Source organism: Balaenoptera physalus, assembly GCF_965194825.1.
Source record: "Balaenoptera physalus genome assembly, chromosome: 5".
Taxonomy (NCBI): domain Eukaryota; kingdom Metazoa; phylum Chordata; class Mammalia; order Artiodactyla; family Balaenopteridae; genus Balaenoptera; species Balaenoptera physalus.
The window spans coordinates 28532400-28548974 of NC_138884.1; the positions used below are offsets into that span (position 1 = coordinate 28532400).

The 16575-nt window shown below is 36.6% G+C and overlaps 1 protein-coding gene across 3 annotated transcripts in view; it reads left to right on the plus strand.

Annotated features, from left to right (window-relative positions):
* The window catches only part of IL15 (interleukin 15), a gene marked incomplete at its 5' end in the record, with an annotated part of 90971 nt that overhangs the window by 56832 nt on the left and 17564 nt on the right, over positions 1–16575 (plus strand). For all 3 annotated transcript variants that reach the window (XM_082463452.1, XM_082463453.1, XM_082463454.1), the window contains 2 exons: positions 14674–14771; positions 16097–16181. In XM_082463452.1, coding sequence (XP_082319578.1) covers positions 14674–14771; positions 16097–16181 — 183 coding nt within the window. The remainder of the gene's footprint in view (positions 1–14673; positions 14772–16096; positions 16182–16575) is intronic.

Here is a 16575-nt window from a genome sequence, read left to right on the forward strand (position 1 = left end):
CTGTGGTACCCAAACCGGTTTAGCATTTACAGTATTATAATGAAAGTATGTGTGCGTTTCTATCATTTCTTCTAGGACAGGGACTGCTTATTCACCTTTGTAACTCTAGTGCCAGGCACACACAGGATGTTCAGTAAATGTCTGGTGAACAGAGCTGGAGAGTGAAGACAATAGGTCTCTGGTTCCCTTTGCATTTACTTACTTATTGCTCATTTGGTATATTATCAACATTCCCATAATTATTTCTAGGATCTCTATCTTGAAATTCAGCTCTCTTCTCAACATCTTGATAAAATTGGGTATCTAATAATCATAAAATTTTATCTTTTCAAAACTGAACGGCTGACTTTTTCCTCAGATCATCTCCTCTCCCAGTCTCCCTCATTTTAATAAACAGTCACCCGGCTCTCCCCGTTTCGGGCCAAAACCTTCAACATCATCCTTGACACTTCTCTTTCTTTCATACCTAACATCCAATTCATCAGAAAATCCTGTATCTTCAAAACATACACTTTTCTCCATCTCCATTACCATTATCCTAGATTATTGTAGCAACTTCCCACTCATCTCCCTACACCCACACTTGCCCATGCAGTCTTTCTCAATATGGTAGCCAGAGTGTGGCTTTAAAAATTGAAGCCATGGGACTTCCCGGGTGGTCCAGTGGTTAAGACTCCGAGCTTCCATTGCAGGGGTCACGGGTTCAATCCCTGGTTGGGGAACTAAGATCTGACAAAAAAAAAATATATCGAAGTCAGTTTACACACTGTCTGTGCTCATTATGCTCCAGATGGGTTTTCCAGTGAAAGCCTAAGTCCTTACCTGCTGGCATACCTCCTGCCACTGTCCCCTATTCTCCTCTCACCTCGCCTCCCGAATTTCTGGCTGAATTAGAGCCTCCTTGCTGTTCCCAGCATGCTTTTCCCACAAAGTCTTTGTATTCCTTGTTGCCTCTGCCTGGAAAACTGTTTCCTCAGACACCGTTTTCTTATTCTCTTCCTTTAGTTCTCTGCTTCCATTTATTTATTTTATTTTATTTTAAACATCTTTATTGGAGTATAATTGCTTTACAATGGTGTGTTAGTTTCTGCTTTATAACAAAGTGAATCAGTTATACATATACATATATCCCCATATCTCTGCTTCCATTTAATATCACCTTATTGGTGAGGTCTTTCTTGCCCATCTTTGTAAAAAAGAGGTTAACTTCACAAGTACTGTATTTATTGCTCTCCACGGTAATTGAGTTCACTAACAGTCAGGCTATATAGTTGCTCCTTTACTTGTTTCCTGACTTCCTGTTTTGTTTTGTTTTGTTTTCAGTGCTGTGTCCTTAGAAGAATGACTGACACATAGTAAGGGCTCAATAAATATTTGATGAATTAACGAATGAAAGAAGCAGGACTAAACTCCAATCGTGCTCCTTCTTATCATGTGTAACATTGGGCAAATTACTTAACTTCTCTGAGTTTTGCTCTCTCTTCATTTGTGAAATGAGGCTGATAATAATGACGACTGCCATATCTTTCTCAAGGATTGTTGATGAGATGCCCATGTAATATTAAAAGATGATGTTGTGAGTCCTTACCATGCCTCATGCACAATATAAAATTTAATCTTTACCATAATCTTCACAGTAATCATAGGAGGTACGTTCTATGATCATCTTCATTTTGCTGATTTGGGGGGAAAAGAAAGAACTAATGTATATGCATGTTTTGGTATCACCTAGAGAGTAAATGAGTGTCAGGATTAGAACCCGTACAGTGTGACCACATCAGTGTTGACTGGCAGCCGTGAGTGTGTGTCTCGTCATTCTGTGCCTGTACTTAGTGAAAATGACCCCAGATAGGAATCTTGCACGTTTGTAGTAGACACTCTTTATCAGTTGGAGAATGTTTCGATTTTTTTGTTTGTTTTAAGAATTTATGCTGAATTTTGTCAAATATTTTTCCATCTACAAAGGCAACTGTATGACTTTTCTCTTTTAAGCTGTTAATGTAGTGAATACACTAATAAACTTCCTGATGTTGACCATCTTTTCAAGAATAAACCTGCTTATTTAATTTTATTCTGTTAACACTGGTGAATTTTGTTAATATTTTATTTTAGTTATTAGCATCTATGTTCATATAAGAGATCGCTATATAATTTTCTTTCCTGGGATATCATTACATAGTTTTGATATCAGATTTTGGTGCCCATGAATTAGAATAATCCTATATTACCTTAAGGATTTGTAAATTCCTTGAATGTTTGGCAAAAACCTTCATAAAGAAATCAGAATCTTTTTATTACATATATTTTGACTAATCTTTAAGTTTTCCTTATCTTTGTGAGTCCATTTTGATATTTCTTAGAAAGTCAATGTTCAAATTGATTTGCATGAACATATAATTTATAAAAATTATACTAATAATGGCCTCTTTTGCATTTTAATATATATGTGTATAATTTGACACTTTCTTTCCTTTTTAGTTTTAACCAGATTTGCTTTTCAAAGATCCATCTCTTAGTTTTACTAACTACCTTCTTCTACTTCATTAACCTCTGTTTTTATCTTTAGTAACACTTAACTCTCTTTTTAAAATTATTTTTATGGATTCTTGAGATTAATGCATAATAAAATATTTCAAACTAATTATTTTCTATGAAAGTCTGTACAATTCTCTATGTTATGCTTTTGCCATAATACTTTTTTTTAATGAAGTGTTATTTTCAAATTGATTTTCTCTTTTATACCAGCATTATTTAAAAGGATAATTTACAAGTGGATAGATTTTTTAAATTTTTCTATTTTTTATTATTGATTTTTAATTCAATATTATTGATATTTTAATTCAATATTATCAATTCAATCATCCAGGGTTTTTTTAAGATTTATTTATTATTTATTTATTTATTTCATTTATATTTGGCTGTGTCAGGTCTTAGTTGTGGTACGCGGGATCTTTGTTGAGGCATGTGGGATCTTTCATTGCAGCACGCGGGCTTCTCTCTCGTTGTGGCGTGCAGGTTTTCTCTTCTCTAGTTGTGGCACGCAGGCTCCAGGGTGCGTGGGCTCCGTAGTTGAGGCGTGCGGGTTCCAGGGCCCATGGGCTCTGTAGTTTGCGGCACGCAGGCTCTAGTTGAGGCGCGCAAGCTCAGTAGTTGTGGCGCACGGGCTTAGTTGCCCCATGGCATGTGGGATCTTAGTTCCCCGACCAGGGATAGAACCCACGTCCCCTGCATTGTAAGGTGGATTCTTTACCGCTGGACCACCAGGGAAGTCCCAATCATCCAATATTATTGCTATTTTTGATTTGTGATTACAAAATGTGGCAGGTGTGATTTCAGATTTTTGTAATTTTTTTGAGATGTTACTTTAGATTTAGCACATAACGTTTTAGGTCTATGTCATAAACAACCTTTGATGAATGTTCTATGTGTTTATTTTCTATGTGCTATTTCTGTAAGGTAGAATGTTTTCATCTAACTATAGTTAACCTAATATACATATATACTACATAAAACATTGCTCATTGTGTTTTAAAATTTACCACAGGCAGTGATGTGCTGGAGACAGTTCTAATTGGTTTGTGAGAGCCAGTGGTTAAATATGCAGGAATTTTGTGAACCAGTTGTTAAAACACTGTGGCTTGAAATCAGTAGGGTGGGGTGTTACACAACAGAAATTGGCAAATGCTACAAGGCAGTGTTGTTGTTGTTAATGTTGTTCTTGTTGTTTTTTGAGAGCCAACTAACTTGCATACCCAGACCATAGCCCTACTCATTTTTGTTTATGTTTAAATTTCTGAACAGTGTTTAATATTTTTTAATAACTCCTTGTTTTTCTATTAGATTTTCCTCTATATAATTTGAAGCTATATTATTACAAGCATAAAGGTTCATGGTTGCTATATCCTTTTGTAGGTTGTAACTTTTATCCATGTGCATTATTGCTTAGAATTCTCATTGAACTTCTCTCTTGAATTCTAATTTTCTGGTATTATTATTATCACTGTACTCATATTTGCTTAGCATATCTTTTTTTGTACTTTTTGTTTTCAAGCTTTTGGTAACAATTTATTTTTGTTCCATTTCTTATAAATAGCATATTTAAAATTTTATCTATCTTTCTGTCTCTATTTTTTTAAACCCAATGTAAGTGTCTTTTAGTAAGCAAATGTAGTTTTTATCACATCTTTTCATGTGTGGGTGACTGTACTTGTATGTTTAGATTTACTTCTGCTCCATTACTTTTTATATATGAACTTTTTACTGTGATTTCTTTGTTTAATTTTCTCCTTTTATGCCTACCACTGCCTTCTGTTAGATTGCTTAAGTTTTCTTTGCCTTATTTTATTTCATTTTATTTTTTGGCTTAAAATTATGATACATCTCGGTTTGTTTTTTTTTTTCCTGTATTGAACTTTTCTCTTGATTTGTGCAATTAATCATCATGAATGTGTTGCATGTTCACCAAATAAGATAATAATCTTAGCATGAGTTTACTTCCTTTTCGTCTTTTCTCACAATATTTACCACATGGAGCTAATCTGTGATTTTCCTTCCACATTGCCATTTGGAAAAGTACATATTAGGTCAGGAGTTGCCTGGTGTTGAGGTTGGGAATGGAGTGACTGTAAAGGTGCATGAGAGAAATTTTTGTGATTATAGATTTGTTTTCTATCATTGTTGTAGGGGTGATTTCATGGGTGTATACAGTTGTCAAAACCTGCATATCATATACCTAAAATGGATGTACTTTATTACCTTCAAGTTATACCTCAATAAAATTGATTTTAAAAGCATAGTGGAGAATGTCAGAAATAACCAGAAATCATTAGCAAGATGTCGAGAAGGGCCATTAAAGGCTGCATCTCAAAAAATTATAATGGCACATTTTTTTTCAGCAATACTTTGTAGCTTGGAATTGGAAATTGGCCAACTAAAAGTAGCAGAAAGATGAAATGTGGAGGAAATGTAGGTGCTATTTAGGATGGTATTACAGTGGCCAACTGGGACACCTGCTGGACAGGGAGGCAAGTGCAGGTAAGAGGCTGATAGTGTGAGAATGAGGGCAATGTAGTTGTAAAGAAATGAAAAAATCCAACAAACATGTAATATGTGCTTGTTTTGTACCTAGTATGCTTTTATATTTTGGAAGTACAGTAATGAACAAGATAAACAAGGTTTCTAACCACAAGAATCTCACATTTTTGCAAAATAAATGAATGAATCAGATTAAAAAAGTGGACTTTTAAGAAATGTTGCCATTTGTTATTTATACCCAAGTATAAATATTGTATGTTTTATTCTCCGTAATTTCTTATATCCACATCTTTCTTTTTCTTGGATAACTTTTTTATTTTCCTGGAATGCATTTTCACATCATTATTTCACAGACATTCTATGGATCTTAAATTTTCTAAGGTCTGGTATGAAAGGTATTTTTTAAATACTAAGAAACATCTTACTTAATCATTTATTTTTGTTGTTTTGATAAACTGTTGAGATTTATAGGCCCTAATAACATGTTGTATGGTCTTATGAGAGAATTAAATACCAACATCAAATCATATTTTTATATGAAGTAGTTTTTAAAAATCTCAGTAGTAACCCATGGTAGCATAGTTCATATTGGATTTTTTTAGCCTTAATATTGAACACAGATTGTGTTTAATGAAATTTCTTATTTGGAAATTTCATAATATGGGTGTCAATTGAAAACAGTTTGAAAGCAACTAGTGAAAAAATGCCAGTACACTTAATGACAGGACAATTTAAGACATTAAAGATATCACTTTCTCAACTATACTCAAATTGGGACTGATTACTAAATGTTAGAGAATTAACATTGAACACTAAGAGATCAGTACAAAGCGTGATATTATTCCCAAGGTCTGAGGGCCTCATTAAAACAAAACAAAACAAAACAAAAAACAAAAAACAAATGTGTATTGGGGTAAATCTGTCAAGAGAGGGGAATACATCACAGTCTGTTAGAAGGAACCATATGTAGGATTTTAGCCTGGAGAGACGTTACCTCCTCAGTCTCTAAAACACTGCTCTCCATCTGATTTAGAGCACAATTCTTATGGTTAAAAATGTCTGAGCATATCACCCTATTATATGTCTATGCATGTACTTCTACACTAATGTCTTCTGTACACTGTAAAACCTACCAAACAAATGAAAAATCGATATAGATATAACTCGATGTTCTGATGTTCTTTCCCACGGCCCAGTGGGGTGTCTGGCATGTTCCCCAGGGTGTACCCCTCACATGGAAGCCACAGTCCAGACAAGGAGGCACTGAGTGTAGCCAATCGTTTAATCAATTATCTACTTAATAAAATCAGAGCAAAAACTCAGGACTCTAAATCTCTATTAAGCTTCCTGGTTGGTAACCATATATCGATGTGCCAGAAGGGTAATGCACCTTAATTCTACAAGGCTCCGCGATTGGAACCTTAGGTGTCAGAGGCTGGCTTATGGGTCAGATCCACCAACGGTCTATTTTGATAAGTAAAGTTGTATTGGAATATAGCCATACCCATTCATTCATGCCTTGTCTATGGCTGTTTTCACATTATAATCGCAGAGTTAAGTAGTTGTAACAGAGACTACAAGATTTACAAAGCCTGACATTTATTATCTGGCCTCTAACAGAGAATGTTTACCAATTCCTGCTTTATACAATGGTGGCAGTTTTGTCCATGTTACCTACCACTACTTTCACACTGTTATCAAATGACTCTTTTCTCTAAATATACACAACCCTTGTTTGTATATGTCCTTGTTCAGGCTCTTTCCTCCATCTAGAATGTTGTTTCTTTCCTTTTACTCATATCTAAAATCTGTCCATTCTTCAAGGTATGATTCCAATAACACTTCCTTTATGAAGCCCTATAATTAAAAAAAGAAACCTCTATCACCTAGACATATTTCCCTTACACTCCCTTACATATACTCTAAAATCCCTTGCCTTTCTCTTGGTTGTACTTGCTTGGCATACACAATTGTAATCAAATCCAGTTCTCTACCTATCCCAGGCCTAGCTATTCTTTGTATATAGTAATGTGGCTGTAGAAAACACACACAAGCATACTGACTAATCTTACTTTCTGACCATTCATGACCAATAGGCTAGGCTCTTATAAAATACTTAACAGTCAGTCCATATGTCCCCATATGTCCTATCAACCTCCCAGAATCCTCTCACTCGAATCCATCTGGCTGAGAGATGCACACCACCAGGAAGGACCGTGAGTCAGAATGATTGGCCAGAGACAACCTGGAAACTAATCCCATCACCATAAAACCCGAGACTGCGAGCCATGTGGCAGAGAAGTTCTCTTAGGTTCTCTTATCCTGCTGCTCTCTGCCCGGGCGCCCCTTCCCAATAAAGTCTCTTGCTTTGTCGGCATGTGTGTCTCCTCGCACAATTCATTTCCGAGTGTTAGACAAGAGCCCACTCTCGGGCCTTGGAAGGGGTCCCCCTTCCTGCAACAAATTCACTGTCCTTCATACCTTGATAGCTATTTCATAAATTCTCCTGTCCTCAACCCATAACACTTCCCCAGTCTCACTCTCTGCTGATGACTTTTTGTCCTAATTGAGACAATCAAAGCAATGTTGAGAACTTTCACCATCGCATCTACCTCCCTCTCAGCCCATACATCTCAGCCTTCCTTACACTCAGCCTTCCTTGCCGAGATAATAGATGACGATTTTTCACCCCCTTGCGTACGAAATACTCTTTTGGTGTTCTGAGCACTCAATTTCAATGTGAGGAGGGTGGATTTGCCCTACTACCAACAAGCAGTTTTCAGATACCAGCAGGGTGTCCAAGAATTCAACTCAGTTCAGACACTTTTCCCCCAGATAAAGAGTCAGATTGCACAGGTTGAGGGCTCAGTCCTCCAGACTGCCCTCCCACCCCACCGGCCTCCCACCACCTGCCTTCAGTTGCCTATTGAAAGTCCAGGTTGTTATCTATGCTTCTGACCAACTGGCTATAAATCAGAGCTTCCCAAGACCCTCAGTTTACTGGTTTATTACCGAAGGATATGACTCAGGAATAGGCAGAGGGAAGAGCTGCATAGGGCAAGGTACGGGGGAAGGGCACCATGAGCCCCATGCCTTCTCCAAGTGTGCCAGTCTCCCAACACCTCCACGTGGTCCCCAAAACCGGAAGCTCTCTGTACCCTGAACTTTTGGGGTTTTATGGAGGGTTCATTACATAGACATGATTGATTAAATCATTGATCATTGGTGATTGAACTCAATCTCCAGTTCCTCTCTCCGCTCCCAAGGTGGGGGACAGAAATAGGACTGAAAGTTCCAACCCTGTAATCACACAGTTGGTTTTCCCAACAACCAGCCCACATCCTTGGGTGGAGTCCAAAAGTTACCTTATTATCATAATAAAAGACTTTCATCAGTCTCAAAGACTCTTGATCACTCGTATCACTAGGAAATTCCTAGGGTTTTAGGAGCTATGGGCCAGAAATGAGGATGAAAACCAAATATATATTTTATTATAAATCAGAGTATCACAGATATCATCCTCAACTTGCCTATCCAAAAACATCACTCTGACAATTGTTCTTCTCTCTTCAGTTTTTCCCTTAGCATACAAATGTGATGTTATTTCCCTCACTTTCTACCATCTATTATCACCTTTTGGAGTGGTATTCTTCGAAACATTGTCGGCAGTAGCAATTTACAATCCTTTCCTCTCACTTTCTCTGCTACCCGTTTCAGGTAGGCTTCTGCCTCTATTACCACCCTCTAAGTGTTCTTTTCAGAGTCACCCATGACCTCCACGTTGCTAGGCCCACTGGTCAGCATTCAGTCTGTGTCTTCCCTGACCCGTCAGCGCATCTGACATGACCATCATTTCCTTTTCCTGGATATACTTTTCTCACTTGATTTCTAGAACATCACACTTTCATTTCTCCTTTTCTCACTTGTCTGTCATTTGGGTTTTTCTTTATGACTCTCTCTTTTTTTGTTCTCCCTGACTAATTACCCTGGCTCAGTCTTTGGTCCTTTTCTCTGCCTCTTCTCTAACTTTCTCTTGGTCATCCCAACCAGTGTCATGAATTCCATACCTATTTCAGGCCCAACCACTTTCCTGAACTCAAGATTTACGTCTCCTACTGCCTATTTGACATTTCCGTGTGTGTATCTAGTGGACCTCTCAAACTCAACATATCCAACGCTGAAACTCCTGATCGGCCCCCTCCCTTCAAAATATCTGCTCCACTCATAACCTGCCCTGTTTCAGTTGATGGCAGCTCCATTTCTCAGGTGCTCAGGGTAAAAGACTTGAGTAATTCTTTCTCGTTTCACCCACAACCAGTCCGTCAGGAAATCCTTTTGGTTCTGTCATAAAAATGTTTCCATATTCTAACCATATGACCCTCTCCACTGCCACCCGCCTTGTTCAACATCACCATCTCTCACTTAAATTCTTAGAGCCGCATGATTCCCTGCTTCCATCCTTGCCCACCCCTACATCCTATCCTTACACAGGAGCCAAGAAGGATTCTCACAAAGGTCACTCAGATGACATCAATTATCTGCTCAAAATGCTGCAGTGGTTTCTCACTTTAGATTCTTACAGTGCCTGCAAGGGCCTGACCTTATCCCCATTTCCCCGAACCTTTCTGACCTCACCTCAGACTGCTCTCTGCCTTGCTCGCTCCACTGGTGTCTTTTCTGATCCTCAAACTCATAAGTGTGCAGCTGCCTTTGGGGCTTTGCTCCAGCTGCATCCTCTGCTTCGAATGTTCTTCGTTCAGATATCCTTGAAGCTCATGCCCTCTCTGCTTTTAAGTCTTTGATCTAATTTCATCTTCACTGAACCCTACCCTGACTACCCTTCTTAAAGTTGCAAGCTCATCCTTTTTACTTTATTCTGTTTGCTTTTTCCTATATCATTTAACCACTTTCTAATGAAGTATATAATCAGTTGATTTATGTATACCATATATGGTCTGTCTTTCCCCCGGAAACCAAGGTTCTTTGTCTCCTACATTCACTGATGTACTCCAAGGTCATACAGAAATGCTTAGCACATAGTGAGTACTCAATAAATATATTGGCTCAAGGACAGCCATGCTATCTTACATTCTTTATATTCCACATAAGCAATCAACCTTGGCTTGCCCTCAATTTTAGTTTTTTTGAGTGACTAGATACATATGTTTCCCAAATAAACCAATACTTAATAACTCTTCTTTCCTTGCTAAGTCTATTTAAGTTTATTTTAAATGTGTGACTAGGCAAGTAAATAATTAGACAGAATAAATAAAACAAAACAGCGGTGTGCTAGATTGTATTTCCTCACTGGGAAAAACTCTACTATTGGTATAGAATATAACGTTTACACTTATTTTCACAAGTCATTCCAGAATTAAAGCTGCCACCCCACTGTGTGGATTGTCCTCTCTTCACGGTGTGTTACTCTTGGGCAGTGACATCAGGCTAAGATAGCAGTACTGCCACAAGATCAGTGGGTACCCTGCAGTGAGACCCAGTCACAGGAGTCAAAAAAAGTCCTGCTTAAACTCTGAGAGCTCCTTGAGGGTAAGGTTGGGACTTGGTCTTTTTTATTTCTGGATCTAGGTACCGGGTGAATGAAGGACAAAACCAAAGATGCTGATGGTGAGGGCCTTTCATGACCATATGCAAATTGTATGGCAGGGTTAAACACTGCTTCCATAATTCTTCAAAAATATGACATAAAAGGAAGTGGACAATTTATTTCATTCCTACACTTGTCAGAAAGTAATTAACCTGGTTTCAGCCACTTGTCTCTAACAGGTGTTTTGTGGGAGTCAAATGAGATGACATATGTGAAAGGACTCAAGTTCTGTTTCACGTCAGAACAGTTTGAAACACCTGTTTTTTTTTAAATTGAAGTATAGTTAATTTACAACATCAGGTTAATTTCTGCTGCACAGCAAAGTAACTCAGTTATATATATATATATATATATATATATATATATATATATATATATATACATTCGTTTTTATATTCCTTTCCATTATGGTTTATCTCAGGATATTGAATATAGTTCCCTGTGCTATACAGTAGGACCTTGTTGTTTATCCATTCTGTGTATACTATTTTGCATCTACTAACTCCAAACTCCCAGCCCATCCCTCCCCTAGCTCCCCTTCCCCTTGGCAGCCACAAGTGAAAGACCTGTTTTTAAACTATCAGAGAGCAGTGGCTTTTTATGATTCACATGGGATGGGTCAGATGTTTCCTATAGTAAAAGGGGCCTCCACGTCTCAACCATAGAGTTTGTAATATTTCTTGCATCTCTCCTCCACCTGTGCAACCTGGATTTTGAGGTAGAATTCTGATAGCGACACGTATGACATTTACCTGAAGCAAGTCACTTAATGTCCCAGAACCTCAATTTCTTCACTGTAAAATAAGAGTAATATCTCTCACATAAAGGTATTGCCAGGATGCAATGTGGTAATGTATGTGAGATAATTTTGTAAACCTAAAAGCACTCGGTAAACAATACTTATTCTAATTAATATTGCCATCATTAATGATATTATATTAAATGTTAACACTGAGTCCTGGTCAAAGAGAAAGTTATAGAGTATTTTACCTTTTCAGGTCTTCTTCACGCACGTGGATTACACACACACACGTTCCTAGTAAAGTTTTTGATCCACAGAACTACATACAGTAAGTGTAGAAGGTTGAAAGCTTCCAAAGCTGTTATGAAAAATCAGTCTCTGCTGTCAGCCCAGAAAACCACGTCAGTTTTTTTGCCAAATAACAATCAAAGCTGTAAAAATTTCCTTTCAGTTAACACTGGTTTCCATTATTGTTATTTGTTAGAAGTCTTTGAGGCCATTTCCTACTAATTCCACCATGCTTGGCATGGAGCATTCTGGCGAAAGCTCTTAGTTGTCCTTGACTGATTGTAGTTGGATGGGGCAGTGAAAGTCTCATTGGTAAGATTTTAACATTCTGCGTGTGTGGAGACTCACTGATGTAAAAGCCCAGGATTGAAATCCTCATTGTTTACACAAGCAGCTTCATGAGGCCTTATTAACAATTATATCACCCTTTGTACTGCTTGGTCCCAAGTCAGTAAATCTTGTTTTTTGAACAATGTGGAGTGGGGGGGATCCTGCAACTAAAAAGGAAGTAGGGAATTTAAGAGACTTTGGGTGAAATTACAAAGATAATTTTAAAGTTTAGCAAAAAATTTGGAGTACTGAGATAACATAGACAAAGAGAATGATTATAAGATGAGAGTAACAAAGAGAGGTTGCTTTAATTAAACTGATTAATGGATGGTTTAGATTGTATGTAACAGGAGGATTAGACTTAGTATTTAGTTGTGGAAAAAAGGGCATTTTTATTGGATATATTCTTACAGTATCTTTAATACCTAGTTAAATCCTAGTTTTTCTTTTAAAGAGTTATACATCGTATATTATAATCATTTTTATATTTTAAAAAATCTGAAAAATAAAATAATTTTAGTCTACAGAACTTAATTTCAGTGAAAGCTTATGTCAAGAGACATGGTGGATTTTGATTTTTGAAGGGGAGGTCAACAAATACATACTATTTTAGAAGGATGGCAAAAATAATTGTTTCTATTTTATATATTTTGGTTTTAAATTTTTCTTTAATAAAATGGAATTGAATATGGGAATGTGTAATCTTCACATTCTTCACCACTTTGAATTAAAGAAAACAAATTTTGTTACTTATGAAATTCTCAAATGATGTTTCAATTAACAGTGATTTAAAGACTGAAGACATCTATTCCATGTCTGTAGAAGTAGCTACTTCTGTTATAAATTACATTAACAGTCAGTAGCTTATATACATAAGATATTTGGCTGCTTCTGCTTTTCATTAATATGGTTTTGGAATTTAACCAATTCAGGAACATAATATAGTGGAAAGGCCTTGGGCTCTGTAATCAGACAGATCTGGTCTCATATCCTGGCAGTCTTGTACTTGCTGTGGGACCTGGGCAGCTCACTCAAATGCTGCTAAACCTACACCATAGGATTGTTCTGAGGATTAAATGTGATACACATATCAAGTGACTAATAGAGTGCCCGTGGAAAAGTAGGTGCTCAGTAAATATTAATTCTCTTCCCTTCCTTTCCCCCCATTTGTCCACTTGTGTTTTTAATGAATCATCTTTACTCTGGGTTGTGTTGTAGGAAGTATTCTGGATGGATGGCTGCTGGAAACCCAATGCCTTAGCCAGCTCTTCTTCAATACTTAAGGATTTACTCTGGCATTGAGTAATGAGAATTTTGGTAAGAAAAATTAGATGAAGATAGTATATGGACTTTTCTTAAAAGGTCACTTGTATCTCAGATACTTCATAATAAGTTATATGGCTCTTCTCTAAAGATTTTGGGAAGTCACAGAGGTACGTTCACATATGGATTATTGTTTTGAAAGTAAGTAAAACAGGTTCTTAAAGTCTGTTAACACCCTGATGTGCCCTTCATGTTGTTGTAAATGTATTATTTCACTTATGTCACCCTGTTTTGTTCTTTAAGTGTCTATGTACTCAGTAAGTTGTGTAGTCTTTAACAGGTCTGGGTGTTATTCATCCCTTCAGTGTAGACCACATGAAGCACAGATTCTTAGAGGTTAAGTGGTTAAGTCAATACTGCTGTCTGAAACTATAAAGGTTTTGACAATGTTAAAGAGGCAGGCAGAGGTATTGAAACTCTTGAGAAGTTCTAAGGTAAGTGATTTTCCTAAATCACCCAGAAAAATGATTATATACTGACTCTCAGGGTGGCATAGAGTATCTTTGGTTGGTTCCATTTCTATCCAGTTTTTCTCCAAATGATATTAATTTTTAATTTCATCATCACATGAAATTAATATATAACTAGAACACCTATATTAGTAATTCATGTTACTAATTTGTGTTGTATGAAATATGTTGGACATATTAGGAAAGAAGGATGAAAAGGAGGTTAAGGATAATAGAAACAAATTAAGCGGTGATATTAGCATATATGTAAATTAGTAAATATGTATATTTTCTTTAAATTATTGTCATTGAAACATCTGGAAAAATATGTATTGAAGAATTTTGCACATAGGAGACAGAGCCGAAGGTAGAGAGGAAAGCAAAAGAAGTAAATTCTAATTTCATTAATTCTGGTAAGGAATTCTGAAATCTTGATATATTTACATTTTGGAACCTAAAAATATGATAATTTTTAAATTATTTTAAATCTCATTTTTTTCAATCTTATTAATTTTTTTATACAGCAAGTTATTATTAGTTATCCCTTTTATACATATTAGTGTATCCATATCAATCCCAATCTCCCAATTCATCACACTACCACCACCACCCCCCTGCCACTTTCCCCCCTTGGTGTCCATACGTTTGTTCTCTACATCTGTGTCTCTATTTCTGCCCTGCAAACCAGTTCATCTGTACCATTTTTCTAGATTCCACATATATGCGTTAATATACGATATTTGTTTTTCTCTTTCTGACTTACTTCACTCTTATGACAGTCTCTAGATCCATCCACGTCTCTACAAATGACCCAATTTCGTTCCTTTTTAACTAAGAAAATTTTAACTAAAAATTTTTTAACTAAAAAATTTAACCACTTTGTCTATGATTATATTTTTCAGAAACCATATTTGAGAAGTACTTCCATCCAGTGCTACTTGTGTTTACTTCTGAACAGTCATTTTTTAACTGAGGCTGGCATTCATGTCTTCATTTTAGGGTAATTTTATCTTTCAGCATAAATTCATCATGTTAATAACCATGATCATTGTTCTTCAATATCTTCTCTATTAAACTGGTTTATGTTCAGTTTGCTTAAATCCTTAGGTACTCAGTATTTGGGGTATGATAGAGGACAGATTATGGGAGATTCAGAGGAGGTTTGGTAAACATCCTACAGAGCATTTCTATATTCTTGTAGTATTCCAAATGAGTATTATATCCTGCAAATAAATTGGACTTCTTGGTATCTAACTAAAATTGGAAGTACACTCTTTATTAATATCCTGTGTGATTTTCACACCAGTAAAAAAATTAGATATTGAGGGCTCACCCACATTACTTTTTTATCTGTCCCTGGCACTGACTTCTCCTATCCTTTGAGCCTTATGTTAGTTCAGTTTAAAACATTTCTTTCTTTATTGAGGCCTTTTGTTTTTCTTCCTAATAAACATTCATATTTTTCCATGCCTATTAACTTTTTTCTTCTCTGTTAGATGCAACTAATACACTGCACTCACCCAACCTATAGTTATGTAATCTCTCAGTTCAGTTTTACTCTATAATGCCTTCATGCTGTGGGGAACCATAGATTTGTGCAGGTAAATCCTCCTCTCAAAAGAAAAAAATAGTATTGACTCTCATGCTTCTGTACAGGATCCATCAAAGAGAGACTATTATTCCTGAAGCTCTAAGAATTATTCTACAGTTACTTGGTCAGGGTATGTGTCTTTTGTCCTGATATTAAATTACTGTTTTACAAACAATAAGTAAGCTATATGATCTAGTTTTATGACTAGATTAGGCTCAAGTCCATAACGTTTATGGAGAAAGCTGCTACAAGGAGCGTGCAAGGGGAATGTTTAACCTACTGTAAAGAATATTTACTGTCAAGATCATTACATGAAAAAGATGATTGCTTATTTTAAGAATTTTACCCATTTATTAGACGTAAAAGTCTTATGGGACCTCTACTTAAAGAAAAGTAATAATTCATTCAAAAACATTACTGAGCACTGCCACACATCAAGCACTGTTTTTATTTCATTGTGATAAATTGCACCAGGTTATTTATAAGTCATCCCTTCAAATTAGGCTTTTCTTTAATGCAAGTTGGTCATCAGGCTAGCCTAAAGCTTCAGAGTTGTACTATATGTTCAGTTTTTATATTCATCTACAAGGCTGTCGAATACACAAAGGCAAGGATAGCACTCATCTTTTCACTTGTTGGATTAAAAAAAGTCTTAATTGCTCTTTTGCCGATAGTATTCATGAAGACAATGTTATGTTCATTCAAAATGCTTTGCTCTTTGGTTTTGCTTTCAGTTGTATCAGTGCAGGTCTTCCTAAAACAGAAGCAAACTGGCAGCATGTAATAAGTGATTTGAAAAGAATTGAAGATCTTATTCAAGTGAGTACTCATTTTTCCATAAAATATCTGGTATAATTACTATGGAGTATGTTATTCCTTGTGTTTTGCCATCAATCTTAGTGAAATCTCACTTGAAACAATAATGTTTCTGTAGAATTGGTGAGCCTCTTAGCACCTCAAATGAACTCTTTTATTTAGAATTTTCAGACTCTAATTATCTTTAAAACTCAATTTATGAGTGGCCCAGCATGAAGAGCTCTCTGTCACCACGGGCCAAAGAGACTCCCTTTTCCTACCCAAGAAGCCAGGCGGCTTTGTGGCCCTTGTCGGGGGAATGGCCTGACTCAGGGAAGGGCTGTCTGTTCCATGGGCTAGAGAACCCTTCTCCCACCTGGAGACACCAGTTGACCTGGCAGAACCTGTACAGGGGAGA